Genomic DNA, 12,673 nt, shown 5'->3' on the forward strand with positions numbered 1-12,673 from the left:
TGCTCCGGTTTCAGCACCTAATTAAGGCCCATCTCCCCAATCAAAAGCAGGCTGAGGGGCCCCTCCCCCTATGCCAGGCTTCCTGTTGGGCCTGCCCCACTTCCTGTAAGGTCTGAGACCTTTGGGCTTGAGGGCCTGGCCTGGCCCGGGTTCCGGACCGATGGGCAGGCAGGCAGGGCTGGTGCGCCTCCAGGCAGTGGCAGGGGAGAGGCCTGGCAGCGTCTCAGGGCCCTGGGTCCCACCGGGAAATGTGCTCCTGAGCTGGGAAGGAAGCAGAACAGAGCGAGGGTCCCTGGCAGCCCAGGGCACCCTGGGATGGGGACCCGCTGCACCAGGTCCAAAAGCACCCAGGGCCGTGGTCCCCTGGGTAGCTCAGGACCCTCCCAGCAGGCGCTGCCGGGAGCCGATTCTGGGCTTGGCTTCACCTCCCCCCCACCACTGGGCTCTAGAGAATCAGGTAACATCGAGGAACCCGACAGGCCCCCAAATAGCAGCTTTAGTGACAGGAGGACGGGACCTTGGAGAAACCCCCGCCAGGCTGCACTTGGTCCTGCCGCGGGTGGACGTGGGGGGTGAGGCTGGCCCAGCTTCCCCGCTGGGCGTCCTCCACGGCCCTGTGAGCTCAGACGCTCTGTAGGCCTGCGATCTGCGTATCCAGGCGCCTGGATCGGGCCAGCAGCCACCCCCGGGGACAGGCACCACGGAGGGAGCCGGGAGGGCCCTCACCAAACTGGCAGACATAGCGGTTTCGGGTTTTACAGCGTTGGTCGTTCCAGTTGAAGGCGGCCGAGGCCTGCAGCTCCACGCAGTTGCCAAACCTGCCGGGCCAAGATGTCGGGTGCTCAGGTGGGATGTTAGGAGTCTGGGAGTTTCAGATCCTCCTCCCCAACAGGCCACCTGCATGTAAGAGGCCTCGGTGCATCTGGCCTGTATGTGGGGCTTCTAAAAGCCAGACCAACCCAAGCTCCCATCCCTGCCCCCGACCACTGCAGTGCTTCTCAGGGGAGCCGGGAGGTCCTGGCCCACCGCCTGCCTAGGGCAGCAACTCCACCTACCCACTGCCGGCACTCAGCCACACCAGCCACACCGGCCACGCCGGCCGGCACTCAGCCACGCCGGCCACACCAGCCACGCCGGCCACGTCAGCCGGCACTCAGCCACACCGGCCACACTAGCCACGCCGGCCACGTCAGCCGGCACTCCGCCACACCGGCCACACTGGCCACATCAGCCACGCCGGCCACACCAGCCAACGGGGGGGGGGGGGGGGAGCGCAGACCTGGAAAAGGCAGGCCCTCCCTCCCAGGAGGGAGCGTGTGCCTGGGAGCCCAGCCAGGCTGCCTTCCTCTAGGTCAGTGGTTCTCAACCTTCCTAATGCTACGACCCTTTAACACAGTTCCTCATGTTGTGGTGACCCCCAATCATAAAATTATTTTCACTGCTACTTCATAACTGTAATTTTGCTACTGTTATGAATTGTAATGTAAATATCTGATATGCAGGATGTATTTTCATTGTTACAAATTGAACATAACTAAAACATAGTGATTAATCACAAAAACAATATGTAATTGTATATGTGTTTTCCGATGGTCTTAGGCGACCCCTGTGAAAGGGTCGTTCGACCCCCAAAGGGGTCGCGACCCACAGGTTGAGAACCGCTGCTCTAGGTGATGGGCCAGGGGCATAGGCCTGGCTGCCGTTAGGAGGTCGAGGGGGCGCTGGGCGAGATAGTTGGAGCCCTGGGTGGCTACGCAGCCTGACCACCTCCACCCCTGTCACCCCGCCCTGGGCATTCCTAGGCTCTGAAGGCCAGGGCGGGGCCACGTAACCAGAAGGCCCTCCGTACAGGCTGGCTGGTGGGTGGATGTTGTGTGAATGGATGCAGGCGGGTGGATGGCTACAGAATCCGGGAATCAGTGTAGTGATACAGACACAGGGCTGGGGAGGGGGAACGGACGATAGATGGAGGGGACCATGGGGATGGTGGACGGATAAAGCCTTCTTGGGTTCCCTGGAGCATGCCTCATCTCAGCACCACGCCCACACCCAGCTGTGCCCTGACCTCCAGGGGAGGCTCAGACCCTCAGAGGGCTCGGCCAGGCAGCAGGCTGGGGGAGGCTCTTCAATGGCATCTCAAGGCTTAGTGAGCAGGCCCAGGGGAGAAGGTGGGCCCAGGCAGGGAGGGCGCCCCAGACTCACCCCTGGTTGTCAGGCTGCCCAAAGGCAAAGCTGGTGAAGGACTGGTGCTCCCCGGTGTTCCAGCGGAAGGCATCTTTAGCGGTCTTGTAGGTGAGCCCTGGGCCGGGCGGTCAAGGTTGGCCCCACGACCCGAGAAAGGAGGGCCGGAGCCTCAGCCTGCTGCCTCCTGCCTGCCTGGTCCCTGCCCTTCGGCCCCTCCCCAGCCCTCGCGCTCCCCTGGTGGTTCTCTCTCCCTGCGGCTCTCTCCCCAGGGCAGGGGGAGCCAGCCTGACTGCCGGCCCCATTGGGCTCCAAGCCTTCACCCCAGCCTGACTGTCTGCCGGTGGGTGCCCTGGTTTCCACGGCCCAGATTCCTGGGGGCATCCCAGCCCCCACACTCACCGATCCAGAAGTTCCTGGTCTCGAAGTCGCTGTCAGTCACCTCGTTGGTGGTCTCCAGGCGGCCCAGGTAGAAGGCGAGGATGTCCTGCACTTTCTGGCTCTCGATCTGGGCGAGGACCCCGCCCTTTCCCTGTAACCCCCACTCTGGGTCACGCCGGCAGGGACCCAGAGCTCAGGCAGCCCTTGCTGCCACCCCACCGCGGCCATGAATGACAAATACGTGTGCTGGCTGTGCTGTCCTCGTCCCCCACCCCACAGCCTCCTGCCTCTTAGACGAGGGGTTCCCCTCCCTCTCCCTGCCTGCGCCGGGCCTGGCCTGGCAGGGTCCTGCCACTGGAAGGCTTTTGGTTTATTTGCTCAGTGCCTTACACACATTTGAGTTGGCTGCCAACATTAATAAGTCTAGAGATGCCAATGAAAATCTGGATTTCTGGTTCTGAAAAATCCCGAGTTCTGGCCGCCCCGACTCGTATCCCTGTGGGCAGCCAGCAGCTGGAGCTGAGTCAGGACAGCTCCTTAGGTGGGGGTTGGGTGGGGGCCTCGCTCCTGGTCCCTCAGCTCAGTACGTGACCTCTTGGTTTCCGTGGGCCTCTGAGTGGACCCCTGCTTTATGCTAATGATGAAGTGTTGAAGAAGGAACCATCTCTTAGTCCAGGATCCTCCTTAGTCCTTGCGACCCTAGAGGGGAGGGGCTTCCCGGGAAGGCAGGGGCCAGCCGTCACCTGGCATTTCATCTTGGCTCCGTAATAGGTGTCTGCCTCCGGAGACACCATGAAGCAGTCGCCATCGATCCTCAGGTCACAGGCGTGGAAGGGAAAGTGCACCTTGGCTGGGGAGAGGGAGCGTGAGCTTGTGTGTAAGCATCTCTCGTCAAAATCGTCACCCCTCCCACCCTGCCAGGGAGCTGAGCTCAAGGTACCACCCTCCGGAGAGTGGGTGGGGTCAGTGGTGTGCTGGTAAATGTGTAACAGCCAGCTCTCCGCCTCAAAAAATAAATCAATCAATCTATGATTTGTAGCATTTGCCAATTCCCATGGTGTAAATGCCCATACCACGGCCCATTTCAGGCTACCAGTATCACTGAACATGGAACTGGGAAGATATGTGTGCAACAGGCAATTGTGAAGTGGCCCAGATCCAGCACCCTATCGAGGGGATCCTGGGAGGGCCCGGCTTGTTGGGGGCCTTGGGTCAGGACTCACTGGCACACTGGGCTCCCCCGTAGCCGACGTCACAGACGCAGGAGCACTCCTCTTCCCGGAACCGGCCATGCACGCACTGCATGCTGCACCGCACTGCAGGACGGGGCGGGAGGGGCCTGAGCTCAGCCACAAGCCTGGACCTCGTGCTGCCCCTCACAGGCCAGGCTGCGGACATGCAGGGACTGGCCAGCCACAGAGAGATCCCCTCTCTCGGGCTCCCAACTGCTGCCCCTCTTGGCATCTTTGGCATCTCTCGTGTAGAGAGAAGCAAATTGGGGTTGGGGAAGTGACCTGCCCGTGGTCACAGAGCTGGGGCGGGAGACAATGGGAGAGGAATCCACCTCTGAATCCTAATTCTGCCTCCCCCCACCTCAGGATGTATGGGGCCACTCCCGATTCTGATTTGAACCCCCTGCACAGCTCAGGGTCTTGCAGACAGTCGGTGCTCAATGGATGCTTGTTGAATGACAATATGCAGTGCTCAGATGAGCAAGCACCCCCCTAGCACACTTGATGCTCCCTCAAAACTCATTCATTGAGAGCAACACAGCCCCTGGACGCACCACACAGCGTCTGTGTGCACGCATGCGCCCACATGCATTGGGCTCAGCCCCTCCTCACCCCCAGGGGCTGCCTGCGGGTGTGCCGGGCCTGGACTCCCCCGCTGGGTCCCTCAGGCCGCTGTGGTCTGCAACTCCAGGGCTCCTCACCTTGGCAGAACCTGCCCGTGTAGCCGGGGGGACAGTGGCAGTGGCAGGTGCTGACGTTGAGATGTCCGCCGTTCCGGCAGCTCATGCGACATGGGTTCCTGGGGACCTCTGGTCAGATAAGCAGGGACCTCTGAAAGGGGCTTCCTCCAGGCAGGGGCCTCCTGGGTGCTGGGCCCAGGCTTCTGGGAGAGCCCCTCAGGACGCTGCCACTTCCTCTAATCACCCATCAAGCTCTCCGATACCCGCCCCCACAGGAGGAAGCAGGTACGGGGGCACTTACCACAGAGCCCCCCTGCATGGTCCCAGGCTTTGAAGCAGCCCGAGACGCTGGCCGTGCAGAGCGAGCACCAGGCGCCCTTCTTGTAGGGGACGATTGTCTGCCCGTTGACCTCCCAATTGCCTCTGTGGGAGCAAGCACCAGAGGGGGCTGGAAGGACCTGGCTGTCTGCCTGCCCCATCCACCCCTCAGCTCAGCCAGGGGGTCGGGGAGCTGGGTGAGATGGGGAGAATTCCTAGAAGAGAAGAGAGGGCCTCCCAAGGAATCCTGGGGAATCTCCTGCAAGCAGGGAGTGCTTCCAGGAGGAGGCATTCGAGGGGACTGCACATCCTGCACGGCTAGGACCATGGGTGCTGCCACCTCTGCACCCAATCCCTTACCCCTTCTTCCCTCTCCCTCAGGGTGGAGATCTAGAGGTAAAGGCCTTTTGGGTGAGTGGGTAGACGCCTCTCCCAGGGGGAAAGTATCCTCACCCCAGCTGACAGCCCAGGAGTGGCGGAGGCTTACCCAGGAGAGTAGGCACAGACAAAGGCTTCCATCTCGGCCTGCTCCCCAGAGCAGGGATGTTGCCCACAGCCCAGCTGGCTCGAGGTGGCCCACACGAGCTGTGGGAGACACAGTGGCTCAGAAGTCCGATTGGGCCACCCCCAGACTGGGGCCAGCAGCACAGGTGAAGCTCACTGGGAGGGAGAACATAGCTCTGGCCCCAAATGAGGCAGGCAGGCAGCTCCCTCACCTCCCCGGGGGCCTCCAGAGTAGCAGGTGGGATGCCCAGGGCTGTACGGATGGGAGGGAATAGTCTAGGAAGGATGTCTGGGTGTTCGGGGGGGTGGAGGGTGAGGGCAGGCAGACACCTGAAAGGAGGGGAGATTGTGGATGGGGCAGGAGAGATGCTACAGACAGACTTGGACATGAAAACCTCGTGACAGATTGCAAAAACGGCCACACTTCTCGCTCCAGCTCCCTTTTAAATGTGGCTTTGCAGTTCTTGGTATCGAGAGAAGGACTCTGTTTCCCACACCCTGTGGCTTGCAGCAGAGGTGATACTGAGCCAGTTTTGAACCTAGGCCTCAGGAGACCCTGCAATTTCTACTCACTCTCATAACATTGTGCTTAAGCCACCACATGAGCAAGCCTCCTGGAGGCTGAAAGACCTCTGAGGGCGGAGAGGAGCCAGTTAGAGCCACTCTAGACAGCCAGCTTCTGCCAACCCCGCAGCTGATTGAGTTGCACGAGTGGGTCCAGCCAAGACAGAAGAACCCCCCAGCTGATCCCCAACCAAATTGTCCACCTACAGAATGTAAGATGCTACATTGGGAGTGTGTGTGCATCAAAAGCTAATGGATACAGGTTGTTAACAGTATTCAAAACTTAGATTTAAAGTTTTAGAATCAGTGACAATGTGGAAATAGAACAAATGGTCAAAACACAGGAAGAGCTAAGCAAATTGGTAGCCATTAAAAATGACAGGTATGGCCCTATCTGGTTTGGCTCAGTAGATAGAGCATTGGCCTGCAGACTAAAGGGTCCCAGGTTTGATTCCGGTCAAGGGCACATGCCTTGGTTGCAGGCTCCTCCCCGGCCTGGGCCCTGGTCAGGGCTCATGCAGGAGGCAATCAATCAATGTGTTTCTCTCACATGGGTGTTTCTCTCTGTCTTTCCCTCTCTCCTCCACTCTCCCTGAGAATCAATGAAAGAATATTCTTGAGTGAGGATTAACAAACAAACGAACAAACAAACAAAAGACAGGTATGAGGCAGGGAGAGATGAACATGTGGCCATACATATGTGTCCAACAATTAAAGAATTTGCATTTTTAAAAATATATATATTTAAAGAGGAAGGGAGAAGGAGAGAGAGAAACATCAACGATTAGAGAGATAGAAACATCTATGAGAGTCATTGATCGGCTGCCTCCTGCATGCCCGCTACTGGGGATCCAGCCCACAACCTAGGCATGTGCCCTGACTGGGAATCCAATTATGACCTCCTGGTTCATAAATCGACGTTCAACTACTGAGCCACACCGGCTGGGTAGAATATGCATTCTTTTTAGGAATTCATGGAATTTTTCCAAACGTTGACCCCTCAGTAAACCACAAAGCAAGATTCATCTATTACCAAAGAATCAATATCCTATAGGCCATGTTCTATGACTTCTATGCAATAAAATCAGAGTAAGTAATTAAGAAGTAAGTAAAGAAGAAAGCATAGTTTGGAAATTTAAATATACATTTTAAAATCAAAGGCAACATCATGATGGAAAATAGGAAACATTTAGAACTTAAATGACAATGAAAACACCATCAAACTTATAGGATGTGGCTAGCAAAGTTTAGGGGGAAATCTATAGCTTTACATGCATAAAGCAGTAATGAAGAATACTTAAAATTAATGAGCTAAGAACCCATATCACGAATATAAAAAGAGATAATAGAGTAAGTCAAATAAAATAGAAGAAAGAAAATAAAAATAAGAACAGAAATGAATGAACATTTTAAAATGAAGAGAAAGAAAAAGCTGATTTGTTCAAATAGAGAAACCTCTGGGGAAATTGGTCAAGGCTAAAAGAGAGGAGGCACAGGTAAATGTGGGACCTTTAAGAGGACATTAGTTACACAGTAAATACTTTAAAATCTCTGTTTAATTCTAGTTTTAAAAATCTCTGTTAAATAATGAACAACTATGAAATATTTGTTTTCTCACTGTCACCATCTAACTCAGTGGTCCTCAACCTTCCTAATGCCGCGACCCTTTAATACAGTTCCTCATGTGGTGGTGACCCCCAATCATAAAATTATTTTTGTTGCTACTTCATCACTGTAATTTTGCTACTGTTATGAATCATAATGTAAATATCTGATATGCAGGATGTCTTTTCATTGTTACAAATTGAACATAATTAAAGCATAGTGATTAATCACAAAAACAATATGTAATGATATATGTGTTTTCCGATGGTCTTAGGCGACCCCTGTGAAAGGGTCGTTTGACCTCCCAAAGGGGTCGCGACCCACAGGTTGAGAACCGCTGATATAGATGAAAGAAGATGAGCCATGAAACCACGAGCTGATAATTGTTGAAGTGGGTGACGGGTACATGGGGGTTCATTAATCATTCTGACCATTTTGTAAATGTTTAACATTTTCTGTAATGAAACTTTTAACCCTCACCCAAGGATATCTTTTTATTGATTTTGAGAGAGACAGGAAGGGAGAGAGAGAGAGAGAGAATCATCAATCAGTGGCCTCCTGTTCACACCCCAACCAGGGATCAAACCCACAACCTACGTATGTGCCCTGAAAAAAGTAAAACCGCCTGGCCGGCGTGGCTCAGTGGTTGAGGGTCAACTATGAACTAGGAGGTCACAGTTCGATTCCCGGTAAGGGCACATGCCTGGGTTGCAGGCTTGATCCCCAGTGTGGGGCGTGCAGGAGGCAGCTGATCAATGATTCTCTCTCATCATTGATTTTTCTATTTTTCTCTCCCTTTCCCTTTCTCTCTGAAATCAATAAAAAAAATATTTTTTAAAAAAGTAAAATCACACAAATTGGAGGAAAAGCAACCACTAATTTTAGGACAAACTCTAGCCCTTCTGAGCCCGTACCCTGGCCTCACCTGAGTGTAGTGGGTGCAGGTGGCATTGAGGGCACACGCCGCCGCCTCATGGCTGTACCGCTGGCCTTCTGCAAACCACAGGCCCACCACGTGGACGAAGGATGCCGCGCCCACTGGCAGCAGCTGCACATTCCAGCCCACCTGGGAAGTGGCCCCCGGAGTGGGCACCAGGCTTGGGGCCAGGGCGCCACAGCGGGCTGCCCTGGCCTGAGCCAGTCGGGCTAGGCTCTCACTCCAGTCCTGGGGGCAGTACAAACAGAAACATCAGCAGGGCCCTCCCTTGCCATCTCCCACACATTCCCGGGTTGCTAGTTGCAGAGAGCACTGGGCCGGGTGTCCTGCTTGGCTGCCTGACCACTCTGAGCGGGTTTTACCCAGTTCACCGGGCCGGGAAGGTCAGATAGGACCGGCACAGAGCGCTCCAAGGTGTGTTGGGAAAGGCCCTGGTGCTGTCTGGACCCCCAGCCCAGAGCCTGCTCCACCCAGGACTGGGAGCCTCCCTCCTCCTGACTCCTGTGGGCACCCTTAGCCCTGATCATGGCACCACCGTCTGGGGGGACAGGTGCCCGGAGGGAGGAATGTCGCCCCCAGCGATGGGATGGGTTTCTGCAGTAACCTTTTCCACCCGGGGAGGTGAGCCCTGGCAGGGCCCACGCCTTTCACCCTGGTTCTGTGTTTGCCATGAGGTACCCCTGGCCCTGGCCATGCTCAGCTGCTCCCACTCGGCTTCCCTTCTGTGATGCCAAAAGCTGCAGCCGCCGGGCCTCTGTACCCTATTCCCCACCCCGGCCTTGGCGTGTGTAGGGCACCCACAGGGAAGGGGGCAGCGAGGGTGTTGGAGGTCTCCTGGTCCCAGGGCTTTGGTCCCAGAGAGCAGAGTTTTCTGGAGCAGGTGTAATCTGCTCTCCCTACCCAGGCACCAGCTGACCTCCCTGCACCCCGGCCCTGCAGCACCCCCTCCTCTGAAACAAGGCCCTCTGCAGGCGGGATAAGGTATATGATCCCATCACCATGCCCTGGTCCACCTAGACACCTCATCACAGCTATGTGACCTCCGGCAGTCCCCTAATCTGCCTAAGACTCAACATCCTCATCTGTAAAATGGGAACACTGAGGGACCTATAGGCTGAGATTGTCGTGAGGAATAAATGGATGCAGGGCCCAGCAGGGCGTGGCTCAGTGGTTGAGCGTTGACCTAGGAACCAGGAAGTCAGGGTTCGATTCCCAATCAGGGCACATGCCCAGGTTGTGGGCTTGATCCCCAATAGGGGGCGTGCAGGAGGCAGCTGATCCATGATTCTCTCTCATCCTGGATGTTTCTATCTCCCTCTCCCTTCCTCTTTGAAATCAATAAAAACATGTTTTAAAAAATAAATGGATGCAGGGAAGAGAGTGCATTGCTGAGGGCCTGACTCACAGCAGGCCCTGGGCAGGGGGCCATAGTGACTTGACTGCTGATGGGGGCTAGAGCTGGGAGCAACAGGGCCCACTGGGGGCCCTCAGCAGCCCTGAGCCACCCCCAGGGCCTCAACCCCACGGGAAAAAGCTGTAGAAGCCCACAGGGGTGCCCAGGACCAAGCCATAGGTATGAGGGAGGCTGACTGGGGTCTTCTTGTTGCACCTTTTATGAAGTGCTGTTTTCTAAGAGTTTGGCAAAGAGGGCATGAAAAGTGTAGAAACAGCTGATGGGGGGGGGTGCCCTCCCACCAGAGTGTGGGGAGGGGGAGCCAGGACCTGGGCCTGCAGGAGGGGCAGAGCCGTTGCAGCGAGGAAAGGGGGAGAAGTGACCCCTCCCATCTGCCTGTCCCACCCCCACCTCCTGGAACTGACCCAGGAGCTCTCAAGGTCACCGGTGCTCAGCCAGCGGAGGAGGCGTTTGTGGGAGGCAGTCATGGGGAACCCTGCCCGCTCCCACCCTGCTCTCTCCCTCGCTCCCAGGCCTGTCAGCAGGGGCTGGGGTAGCAGAGGTCCCACACCACGGGGGCCGAGTTTCTGGGCCTCAGGATGACACCTCCAACCCCAGAGCCCCCGTCAGGGTGGATGGGAAGCCCTGCACCGCCTTCCGCAGTCCCCGTGAATGAGCAGGGCACTTGGAGGGGCCCCTTCACCCAGACCAGCCCCTGAGGAAGCGAGCACTGGGACCCGGCCCCACACAAGCCCCTCCCTGAGCGGGATGCTTCTCCCTCCATCCTGCTGGGACTCCTTTGTGAGCTCCTTCCATGCCTCCTGGTCTCCAGGACAACGGGATGGGATGTGAGGAAAGGCCACAGGACTGCCCTTCTGGGAAGCAGGAAGCTGTGGAGGACCCAGCAACCAGGCCCGGCCCCGCTATGGGCAAGGTGACTGGCTGCCCCTTCTGCCCTGCTCAGTGGAAGGGCGCCTGGTGCCAGCATGGCCTCCTGAGCCCTCTCGGGGACTGCCCCTCCAGCCGCCCCCTCTGTGCGCTGGGCCCTGGGCCGGGCACTCACCAGTCTCTGCATGTTGGCCGCAGGGGGGTGCACCCGGCTGCGCAGGCGGTTGTGCAGGGAGAGGAGCAGGAAACCCTCCTTCCTGCTCAGGGCTGGGAGGGGAGACAAGGTCAGGCCACCTGAGTGGTGGGGCCGTGTCCTGGCTGATAGGGTGGGGTCACCGGCAAGGTGAGAATGCAATCCTGCCCTTAGGAAACAAGACCTAAGGCTGGACAGGAGCATGTGTGGGAGGACCCGGAGCAGAGCGATGGGGGACTAAGAGGTGGAGAAGAGTCGGGTGAGAGGACAGGTGTAAAGGAGTTTGGGCTGAGAGCTGGGCGTGGCGAGATAGAGGACAATGGGCTGGGGGTTGGGTGTGGGGAGGGCGCCAGCCCTGGGTTCCCAGCAGCCCCCTGGCTCTGACTCCTCTTGGCCACTGTGGTTCTCCTAGGGCGCCAACTGCAAACTCTAGGCTGTGTTCCTCCTTGACCTCCAAGCCTGGGCCCACTCCCCTTCATTCTTCCTCCTCCCCGGCCCAGCCTCCCCCATTCGTCTCGGCCCCTGGACTGGCCGAGGGTTGCTCTTTAGACCACATCAGCCTGCCCAGGGCTCAGGCCTCGAACTAGCTTCTAGAAGCCCCCTAGCACCCCTGTGCCACATCATAGCTCCTCCACCTTGCCTCACCCAGGGCCCCTTACCTCCGGGCATTGGAGCCTGCTCCCCCCGCAGCTGGAGCGGCCGCACCTCTGCCCAGGCCACGCAGAGGAGAGCCAGGAGCACGGGCAGGAGGCCAGGCCCGCGGCCCCCCAGCCCAGAGGAGGGCTCCAGCCGGAGCATGGGTCCGTAGGGCGACCCGGGAGCAGCCTGGCTCCGCCGTCCACGTCCAGCTCGCTTCACAGGCTGGACAGAGCTATTCACAATCTCGAGGAGTCAGGCTGGGCTGGCAGACAAAAGGAGGAGGCTGGTGAGTAATCATTGTGTCCAAACAAGCCTCCCATCCAGGCTGGCATGAAAAAGGAGAGACAGCTGCAATCCCGGCCGCCCCTCCGACAGCCGACCTACCAGCCAAGCGGTGCGCACTGACCCCGTGGCCCCTGCTAATCATTGCAGGGTTCTTAGAGCCCTCGGGAAGCCCTCGCAGACCTTGCTGATTGGCCCACAGACATTCCAGGGCTGCGGATTAACAAGTGATGGCGGTGTCCTGGCCGGGACAGTGTCCTCCATCAGCGGCTTCCACTCCCAGCCCCCAGCCCAGGCAGGAGGCTGGGGCCTCAGCCATGTGCCCTGCGTGCGGGCAGGAACTGGGCAAGACCCCAGGGGAGTTCTTTCCTTTCTTGGGAAGCTAGTCCCAACCCCCAGCCATGAATTAAACATGGGCAGGTGGTAACTGTACACCAGACAGGTGCCATCGGTGGGTGGGCACGGGGGCCATAGGCTCGAGGGAAGTGGGCTGGGAGGAAAGGGTGCTGTAGGAGAGTCTGTCTGGGCAGTGTGGGGGCTGGGCCCTCCCCGACACCCCCTCCCTCCCCCCCGGTCTCCCATGTGACTACTGGCCAGGAGAAGGCAAGGCAAGAGGCAGGAGAGCATGTGACACCCTTGGCTGACTTGAGTCCTGCAGGGAACAGGTTGGCCCCTAGACCAGCAGGCGGTGTGGTTAGGGGGCAGCACATGGCCATGATGCTCGGGGTCTGGCCACGGCTACACAATCCGACAAGAGTATATTGAAGCAGATCTGCACCACGGCTCACATTTCTTAGAAAATAAAAGGCTGTCTTGCAGGCCACAGGCAAATGTCCACGTTCCCCACGGCGCGGATCAAAGGTTATTCAGCCATGC

At 57.7% G+C, this 12,673-nt stretch overlaps 1 protein-coding gene across 1 annotated transcript; it reads right to left on the bottom strand.

Moving 5' to 3' along the window:
* Positions 1–223: 223 nt before the first annotated feature.
* Positions 224–11,674, bottom strand: LOC102425145 (C-type lectin domain family 18 member A). Its single transcript, XM_006091222.3, has 12 exons — positions 11,536–11,674; positions 10,859–10,950; positions 8,391–8,630; positions 5,280–5,377; positions 4,776–4,897; positions 4,496–4,603; positions 3,786–3,878; positions 3,306–3,412; positions 2,584–2,713; positions 2,203–2,299; positions 727–818; positions 224–261 (listed from the first exon to the last, which is right to left on the bottom strand). Exons 1-12 carry the CDS (start codon positions 11,672–11,674, stop codon positions 224–226), a joined length of 1,356 nt encoding a protein of 451 aa, XP_006091284.1.
* Positions 11,675–12,673: the final 999 nt, after the last annotated feature.

This window comes from Myotis lucifugus, unplaced genomic scaffold (assembly GCF_000147115.1).
Source record: "Myotis lucifugus unplaced genomic scaffold, Myoluc2.0 scaffold_88, whole genome shotgun sequence".
Lineage (NCBI taxonomy): Eukaryota > Metazoa > Chordata > Mammalia > Chiroptera > Vespertilionidae > Myotis > Myotis lucifugus.

Coding starts and splice junctions, on each gene's coding strand:
- LOC102425145 (XM_006091222.3), bottom strand. CDS start 11,674: ATGCTCCGGCTGGAGCCCTCCTCTGGGCTGGGGGGCCGCGGGCCTGGC. Junction 8,631..10,858: donor CGGCCAACATGCAGAGACTG/GTGAGTGCCCGG, acceptor TACTGCCCCCAG/GACTGGAGTGAGAGCCTAGC. Junction 2,714..3,305: donor GAGCCAAGATGAAATGCCAG/GTGACGGCTGGC, acceptor TGGGGGTTACAG/GGAAAGGGCGGGGTCCTCGC.